The sequence below is a fragment of the Macrosteles quadrilineatus genome, unplaced genomic scaffold (genome assembly GCF_028750875.1).
Source record: "Macrosteles quadrilineatus isolate MER2022 unplaced genomic scaffold, UCM_ALF_1.0 Scaffold_4__1_contigs__length_99947679, whole genome shotgun sequence".
In the NCBI taxonomy this organism is placed as follows: Eukaryota; Metazoa; Arthropoda; class Insecta; order Hemiptera; family Cicadellidae; genus Macrosteles; species Macrosteles quadrilineatus.
This window is the reverse complement of record NW_026542597.1, coordinates 42,350,400-42,360,349: the sequence shown is the minus strand read 5'-3', so window position 1 is coordinate 42,360,349 and position 9,950 is coordinate 42,350,400. Positions and strand designations below refer to the sequence as shown.

The following is a 9,950-nucleotide window of genomic DNA, read 5'->3' as shown; positions in this document are numbered from 1 at the left end:
TACAGAGGAAACATCAGATTAGGGTATTTTTATAGTTACTTGATATTGATTAAATATTGTCAGAATTTGCACAACTATTTGTGATTCGTTTTATGTTTCAAATCGTGAAATCTTTGATCCGTTTTGTTTTTGTTTTTTTTTCGATATGATAAGTCTTTGCCAGTTTCTGTCCGCACTAGTGAGTACTACGACTATCCGCAGTATTATCCTGATAATTAGACCAATTCGTAAATTACAAGGAAAAATGTGGTTCGGATTCCACTATAAACTGTAGGTCCCTTAGTTGCCATTGGCTGTATGGGCTATTAATTAACAGCTGTGTCTAAGGAACATGTCGGCCTTAGTCACTAACAAGACTACAAGATCGCGCCACTCATCCTACACTCATCCTTCACTCATATTTGGGTTAAAATACGCACATAGTGGCGTCCCCATCTTAAATAATTGAATTGAATTGAATTGAATTGTATAAACAATCGACTTAAAATTTAAATTGACTACGTTACGGTTAAGGGAAAAATAATACAATGTTTTATGTGTGCAGTTTGACTTAATTTGAGTGTAAGTATGAGAGATCGCATGAGAGATTTTAAAACCTTTATTTAACGCATTGAAAAATAAGCATTCGTACTGACAAAATTATCATTTGGTCAAAGTAGCGGCAGAACCAGGGTATAGTTTATACATAAAAGTTATTTTTCACTAGAATTATTAAGAAATCAAGCTGTCATTTGTAGTTAGTTACGTGTATATCAAAGTTAAGTTGTATATAAATAGGTATCACTTTATTGAATAGATCAAATTGATGTTAGTCTACCATTGATTCCTAACGGTGGATGGGTCCACGACGGCTCAAAACTTGCCTAATACATTTTGACGAGTTCATACAAGATAAGAAATAGGGGGTCATTATGGTTGTAAACTCTACAAACTAGATATTTGAATATCAATCGAATGTAAATAGGAGACAAAACACATCAAGAAAATTCCACTTAAATCTAAAAATTAATTAAGAAAAGGTTATTCCGCCTATCCATGTTAATCAAAACATTTACTCCATGAACTATTACAGTAGTTTTTTTTTTACAAAGCTCCAAATTGGGTTGGACCCTACCAAAACAAAATAGTTTTAAGGCGAATCTACGGTATTTGCAGATGAACTTAAAGTTTCCCATATAGTGTAATAATGATTCCACTTCCTCTATTCATTTTCTGGGTAGATGAATGCATATAGCACTTACCTAATAGCAGACGGTTGCAACCTTAATCATAATAAAATTGTGTAGCTTTATCATGGCGCAGTGATGGTGTAGCCATAGATCTCCAGGCCTTGATCAATAGTGCTTGATACAGTTGGTGTTAGTATCAAATCCATCAACTCGTTCAATCAACGCTCGTCTTTCACTTATTTTCTTTTTAAACTAAACACTCTGTTAGGTCAGCGTCGTAATGAATAAATTAATCTATAAAAAATAAAAAATCCATTGTTTAAAAATATAACTCCCATCCTAAATCACGTCCAAAACTCAACCCGACTTTCACGTTTCATCTCGCACGTACGGGAAGATCATTACCCCGTAATGACTCTGGTCCATTGTACAACAGATGATGTAACGTCTAGGACATCACGTGACCTTGGACATTATCACGTGACCTTGAACGTCATCCTCGGAGTGATAGCCGTGACCCCAGCCTCAGGAGAGGAACGCCCCCAAACTGTCTGTCGGTTGCACAATGGTCATTATTGAGGAAATTACAACCTATAATCTCAACGAGGGTAAAAATATAATCATCCTATTGAAAATGTTGCTGAAATTAATAATATCTAGATTGTGGTGCTTCGCAGACTATAAAACTGAAAAAGATGCTGTATTTCGACCGAGAACGAAATCAGGAGTTTATTTTGTATCATAAAAAAGAAAAATGCCAAATAAAAACAAACTTAAGGAGGATTTTGAGATTAGCAGATTTAATTTGACATCAACAAAGTGCTAAATGCAACTCTATGAATATATCACACCATGCTATGAACACATCGAACAACTTAAACTGTATTTAAAACGAATACCTAAGACATAGGTTGTTTCCATGAAAAAAATCATGAACTTCAGATGAGATTGGAACTAATAAACTATTCTATTGCACAACAATTATATTTACTGTACGTAATAAAAAAGCGTATAAAGAAAATTAAATTCAAACACTATTTGGATGTTTCTTACTCACAGTTGAGCCGTTTGACAAATCAATTGCATACCTGAAATAGAAAGAGAGTTGAATTAAATCAAGAGAGTTAGATGAATAAAACAAGATTCTACTATAAATATTTAAACTAGGTTGTGCTGGATAAAACAAATACATTTCTAAAAACTTAAACGCAAAAAACCCCATACACGATTGAAAAATTAATGTAAATGAAAAAACTTTGAATATTAATTTTAGTTATACTAATTTAAAAGAATTTAAATACATGTAAATTTTTTAAACTCTATGTAACTATCTTACTAAGTATAACTACTATAATAATGTATTAGGTGTTTTAAAGAAATCTCTTGTCACTGTAAAATAATATTGTTTCATTACTTTAAGTTTTAGGTTTTAAGATACTAAATATTTATTTAAAATAGTATCTATAATGAATATAGTGAACACGAATAAACATATTATATTAATAATATACTAAGCATTATATCAAAACGTTAAAAATCCTCATCCTGACAAAATAATAAATTCACTTTTTCAGCACAGACCACTTTATCCCTAAAACACTACGGTATTATTAAAACCGTTTACTCTAAAAGAATTAAATTCACAAACAACACAAGGGCTTAAAAAATACCTGGACATTAGGATTATATACCTAAATAATAAAATGAAGTTTGGAAACACTGGGCTGGCAATATAATCTCAAATATAGTAAATACAATTATGTTGAAAAAAAAAACAGTAAAATAGATTCTTGATGAAAACGGCGACATACTGAATAGATAATATCCAAGGATGATTTGTACTTATTTATTAAAACTATGTATGATGTATTAAGGCTAAGGTAAAAATCTTTAAGTAAGGAAGGATCTGACAATAAATATTTACAAAAACTTGCAACTTGTACAGAAGATTACATTTCTACACATAACAAATACACAATAAATACCCTTAATACAGGAAATTTAAAGCTTGCAACGTCAATTTTTACATAATAATTATAAAGACAATTTTTCTATTTAAACTTTAATGATGTTTCTTTATGACTCCTGTTGTTTTAAAAGGGTTGATATTTTAAAATAATTAGACGAACTCAAACTAATTATTTGTTCCTTTTGTAGATATTCAAAGAGGCTTATAGCAATCGTCCATCAGTTATATAAGATCTTTATGTACAGTGAAATTTGCATAATCATAAAATTACTATCTTGCCCAACTCAATAACAGTTTTCATTGTACGAACTGTTTTATGGAAACCGTATCTTGATAACAAATGTCGATTAACCCCTCAGCCTTTATTATCCAACCTCTATTCCACCAAAGTTCATATATCATTTATCAGTAGTTATTATACTATCAGTGATGCAATATCATCAATATCAGCACACCCACGTCAGCCACTGGGTAATCAGCTGTAACTAGAGCAGTCCGACTCCGAGGTGGTTGGCCTACTGTACCAAGGCCGACCTTGCCAAGGTCACCCAGCTGATATCCTACAGCTGTACTCACCTCTCATTCATCAGTAACGATTTTTCTGCCGTAAATTGTAAAGTTTAATAACACATTTATTTTCCAATGTTGCAACTTCATTTTTCGTTACTTTTAAAGGAAAACATGGGGATTAATATTTTATTGATTATTATGAACAACTATATAAATTTGGTAAAATTACGACCAGTAAGATTTGTAGTCAATTGTATACTTAGGTACAGTTTATTATAAAATTGTGTGTGGTAATACAAATAAATTGAAATAACCCAGTGCACTAAAACAGTATGCCAGCACCGATGTTCGGTTCCTAACTGTAGGGTAAAAGTGATTTATAAATCTAAATTGGCAGTTAATACTCATACAGTTGAGATATGAATTAAAAACTGTACATAAAATATAAATGACACTTGTCAAGTCATAAAATTACCCATTCCACAGCTTCTCATAACATTTAAGATGAAAAGTGTTTGTACCATAAATTAACCTGCTGTTGGATAAAACCTTATATTTGGTTACGGAGGCGGGTATTAATAAAACACGTTTTACGAATTTATAGATTGTTTGCAATACTGCAATATTAACACTTATTTCTGAATTATTTCATTAAATAACCGAAAACACAACGCACGTGCGAAACTAAATTCAGTGTGTATGTATACAGTGCGGTACATTATTATTTCACCATTATAACGATCTACACCGTTAGAGCATTTCTGCAAATAAGGTAAATCATAGTAAAAATTAATGAAAAGCTGTTTAAAACAACAAAGTGTGCAATTTTTGGGGACAGAACAATTAATTGACCCATACAGCAACCTCAATTTTACAATCATAATTTGTCAATATTTGAAAAATGGCATGATTCAGCATGTATCATAATGACCATTTAAATGTAAAACAACTACTAAAACAAAACAAATAACTTTCCAACTCATAACTATAAGAGGATGTGAAGCCATTTCTCTTTAGTGTTAAGGGAAAGTTTTGTATTTTTCCAAGTTTACCGAGAAAAAAGGGCAACCAATAAAAGAAGTTGGGGTTTTTTTTCGTATATGGGCAGTTTTAACTTTACATACTAATCTTTAATTATTTATATTGACGTTAAATTTACCATCCAAAATAAAATAATATACATAAACCAATAAGCATCAAAGTAATATTAACCTTTTAATACCAAAAACCAAAATATCGTAATTTCTAAGCTTATAACGCCAAAAATAATAGGCCTATCCCAATAAATAACATTATAATATTAAACACTAAAGAGCCATCATTTTACTAAAAGACAAATTGAAAGTTCTACGAATCACTATTATAAACTATTGTAAAGTCGTGCATTTTCTAAGGTTTTCCCGCCAAAAAATGCGTCTACCTACCATTGGGACAAGTGGTTCCCGGTAGTGTGTGGAATGTTGCGCCACCGGCCCGCGGCTAGGTTACCGCAAGGCTGTACAATGACATTGCCACAGTAACCCCCATCAGCACGGCATGCTGAGCCGCCACCGCCGCGCCAAACCTGGCTATTACCACCTACTTGGGCGACCGGACGTACTTCCTAGTCATATCAAGGTCTGCAAGCCAGATAGCCGATAGGGGAAGTTAGTTTTTGTTTAAACGTACCATGAATATATAAGGAAATATGGGATCAATCGTGGGACAATTTGTTGAAATCTATGTTTATCGTAGTTATCACAGTTGTTTATCAAAGTTTCGTCATATTTTTTTATCTTAAAAGAACATACAACCAAAGTGACAATATTCTGATAATGGCAATAAACATAAGTTCAACTAGCTAAAAAGCTAATAGAGGAATCCAGTTTTTAATTGTTTGCTAGAGTACAGTACCATCAAATATGTAAGGAGGCATTTTTAACACCATTGGTGGTTAGATATGTTTTTAATAGACTTTTATCGTGGTTTTAGGAAAATAAAATGAAAAATGTCTTAATTTGAGAGGCGAAGTTAAGGACTAGCAAGTCCTCTCCACCAAATAACCTCTAAACATAATAACTATGTACTCATTTTTATAATAACAAATAATTGAATCCTTTGAAGGTTTTAATTTTGTTTAATGCGGCCACCTTATGTTTAAAAGGGTAAACCACGAATTAGTTGTAGATTCACTTAAAATATCAACGGCTATAGTTTTTTTTTTATATTTAAAGTTATAATTATTTTTTATATGTGTTTCCATCCTCTATGCCGATATAAAACTATAAGAAGTCCTTACAAAATTGCAGAGCTAAAAAATTTACCGAGTACAAACATTAACCGATTTGCATCGTATTACCAAAAGCACGTTAGTATCAATGAATACCAATACAAATATATGTACCAAAACCAGTCATCCTGTTTAGGTATACAATTAAATATCGTAAGTAATGCATTTTCGTAGGTGTTTTTCATTCCTGATATTCGGGACATTTGATCCAGGCAGTTGCGACAAGCCCTTGTGGTTGTCATAGTCATTTAATCGGTGTGAGACCTCCCAACTAACTAGGTCAAATAATATTACGCCCCAATTCACCTTTCTGACGTCAAAGAAAAATAGAAGTGGTTTTGCCACCTAAAACCTCCTTTGGGTTCCACAACAATAACAATGTTATACATCCAGTCCTGTTTGGATACCTACGAAGAGCAGTAACAGTATATAGGAGTAGAGCGAGTAGAATGGGCCTATATTTGTAAATTGTTGAAAAAACTATTAACTAGCTACAATGTTTAAAGAAATGTGCATATTTACCGAAATGCATCGCATTTATTGATTACACAATCACAACCAAGAACTGAAATATTACTTTAACACACAAACATAATGTGCATTGAAGATTCAACTGCAGTAAATTATCGAATGGCCATATAGTATGAGAAACCTCCAACTATGAACTTGTGACAGCTTGATGTAAATGCATGAAGGTAAACATTGAAAATAGGGTATAGACTCTAGTGTTTTGAATAAAATACAATACACCTACTTAATACCCACTTAAACACATATGACCAATTATAGCTTATACTAATGTCAACAGTTGTACACATCTACCCCCCCCCCCCCACAGTCAAGCACAAATCAAAGTTAGTGACGTCACTACAATGAAGCAAGTACACCACCGTGACGCAACAATCCTTGGCCCCAACGACCATGCGATTGGTTCATCCAACGACAAACGACCCAACGACCTAATGACCCTCGTTAGCTACTTGCACTTTGCACATTGCACCAATGATTGGCAAGTGCACTTGTTACGTGTGCAAATGATATCGTGCTTGGCCTGTGTATCACATAGGACAGTTGCACATCCAGCTTTCAATGCAGTATCCATTATCACGTAGGTGCGTATTTTAACCCATATATGATTAAAGGTTGAGTGTAAAATGGTGAGATGAATGGTGCAGCTTAGTTATTGACTAAGATCAGCTGTTTCATTAGCCAGAACTTAGCTCAAAGATCAGGAACAGCTGGGTCCAGTTTCAAACCATATGGGTGATAATCAACCAATATGCTCAAGCTAAGTACATTAGGATACAATGATCTTCGATTAAACCAGCTGGTAATATGTCGAAGCTGTAGATATGTTATTGCTATTGGAGCCAAAACTGTCAATAAAAATATGGCTTGTGGGAATGATTCTGCAGCAGAATGTGAGGCGTATATAAAGTAGATATGACGCGACTATTGACAAAGCTTTTAGTACTGAGGAAGGAGGTTTTCTTTATTTCAGCGAGTTATTGTGAATTTTCTTGCTCTGAAGTGATATAGAAGGAAGTAATACTCTTAAGCAATGAAATTCATAATATATTAGAAAGAAGTGGTTTTCTAATTGAATGTCCATTTATTTAGATATTCCATAATTTTGAAGAGATACATCTATTACACCAGGATTTACACTTTTTTAATTTTTCCGAGCAAGAGTTTGTCCAAGTCCAGGATATTATCAACCCTTACTCTTGGCTCTATATCTCGAGAACATAAATAGCGCTTAAGTCCGTTAATTGAAAATGAGTTAGTTATTAAAGTAGAATCATCCTATTTTACTCGCCTCTATTATTACTTGGAGTATCAACGTTTTACAATAAATTAGCTATTTTTTTTTTCAATAATTTCATCAAATTATCTTCACATCTAAATAAAATTTTCCTGCTAACTACGTTGACGATACATTAAGAAAACACAGAAGGACCAATGTTTTAACAAGAGCAATCTCCAAAGTATTTTTGACCCTGCGGTATTTGGACATTCCTGCTGGTGTTACAATTTCCTCGACTTCCTCCACGCCCGCTGCCCGCTGCCAGGTCCAGGACCAAGGCTGACCCAGGGTGTGGCAAGGTCCTCGGTCACTTTATATACCTCACACTCCGGGAGACTCTTCACACTTTGGTCACCACTTCACCAATCAACATGGCATTCAAGGTTAGTAGCACTAGCGATCGAGTAAAACCTTTTACAAATTATCTAATGCAAATAGAAATCTTAGTTTTGAAATTTACATAAAAATCTTAAAGTATTGTGATCAAATAGGGTATCATAAAATATTTTGGTTGAAAAGTCAAAATATGTATTTTTGTTTAATATTTCCTGTAGTGAAATATTTTATATTGTTAAACAGTCTGCAATCTTGAACGTTTAGGATAGTATACAAAATACCAGTTGAAAACAAAACAAACTTAATAATTCTACTACAAAATATAATTCCCTTACACATTCTAAAATTTGATAGCCTAAAAGAGAATTTCTAGTTTTTGCATTAAAGTTAATCATACCAAATGTTTAACGAAACGTTGTACAGTGCGAAGGCTCCTTCTCATTAAATTAGATTATGAAACGTACACGTCCATCGACAGAATGTACAATTAACTTATTGATACTGTCTGTAAACTGACTAGAAAGTGAAGTAGACTTTTTATCGAGGCTACAGTAGTTAAATAGAAACATGCCTTTTGTGTATTCAAAATGTGTTTTTTTTTTCAAGACGATTTACATATAGACCCTACGAAAATAAGTTATAAATAAAAACTGGAACACGTTATTTTATTTAGAACCCGTTTCATTCCACTGGTGTATAGCATTCAATCTATCAGATAAGTAACCGATTACATTCATTAAAAGAAATAGTGTTAAGATACACATATTAAGCGTAATTTCCATAAACGGACTGAGTTTAATCTTGAGAAAAGTTAAAAATAATGAATCACAGGGAGAACGCAAAAATAATACGATCAAGCTAAATAGTGTAATACTAATTTCATAACAATTTATTTTACAAAACTTCAACAAAGTTGGAGGATCACATGCCCATCAAACTAATGACATTTTATTTTTTCAGCTTTTCCTCTTCGCCGCCTTCGTGGCTGCCTCCAACGCTGGCGTCGTCCCCGTCGCCCCCGTAGCCTACCACGCCCCCGCCTACGCTCCTGCTGCATACGCCGCCCCCGCCTACGCCCCCGCTGCCTACGCCGCCCCCGCCTACCACGCCCCCATTGTTGCTAAGGCCGTCGCTCCCGTCGTTGCCGCCCCCGCTTACGCCGCTAAGGTCGATGAGTACGACCCCCATCCTTCTTACAGCTACGCCTACGACATCAAGGACGCTCTGACCGGAGACTCCAAGAGCCAGCACGAGAGCCGCGACGGAGACGTTGTCCAGGGATCCTACAGCCTGGTCGAGCCTGACGGTTCCGTCCGTACCGTCGACTACACCGCTGACCCCGTCAACGGATTCAACGCCGTCGTCCACAAGACCGCTGGAGTCGTCGCCGCCCCCGTCGCCAAGGCTTACGCCACCCCTGTTGTCGCTAAGGTCGCTGCCCCCTTGGCCTACGCTGCCCCCGCCTACCACGCCCCCGCCTACGCTCCTGCTGCCTACGCCGCCCCCGCCTACCACGCCCCCGTCGTCAAGACTGTCGCCCCCGCCTACTACGGTTAACTTCCTTCTTCGAGAATGCCATGATCTGCGCAACACCACGCAGAGTGTCTAGTCTCTCTCAAAATTTAATTTATTGAAACTTCCTCAATAAAAATAGCAAAACAATAATGAAACTATGTCTTTTCAATCTATACCCGATAACCTTAGACGGCGATGAGTGACATTGGGGAGTCGCCTTCTAGAGACACCTGTAGCTATCTGGCTCAGTGGTTCACTGGCTCAATGTCGACATATGTCTCCCACACTGCTTCATAATAACCGGAGTGGTCGGTTAATTGGTTAATAGACTCGAGTGGCCAATCAATAACCACCTGACAAGGCCAGCTCAATCCT

At 35.3% G+C, this 9,950-nt stretch overlaps 1 protein-coding gene across 1 annotated transcript; it reads left to right on the top strand.

Annotated features, from left to right (window-relative positions):
- The first annotated feature begins 8,071 nt into the window (after positions 1–8,071).
- Positions 8,072–9,730, top strand: LOC128991348 (cuticle protein 21-like). The gene is made up of 2 exons (XM_054414154.1): positions 8,072–8,107; positions 9,021–9,730. Exons 1-2 carry the CDS (start codon positions 8,096–8,098, stop codon positions 9,615–9,617), a joined length of 609 nt encoding a protein of 202 aa, XP_054270129.1. The 5' UTR covers positions 8,072–8,095; the 3' UTR covers positions 9,618–9,730.
- The last annotated feature ends 220 nt before the right edge of the window (positions 9,731–9,950 follow it).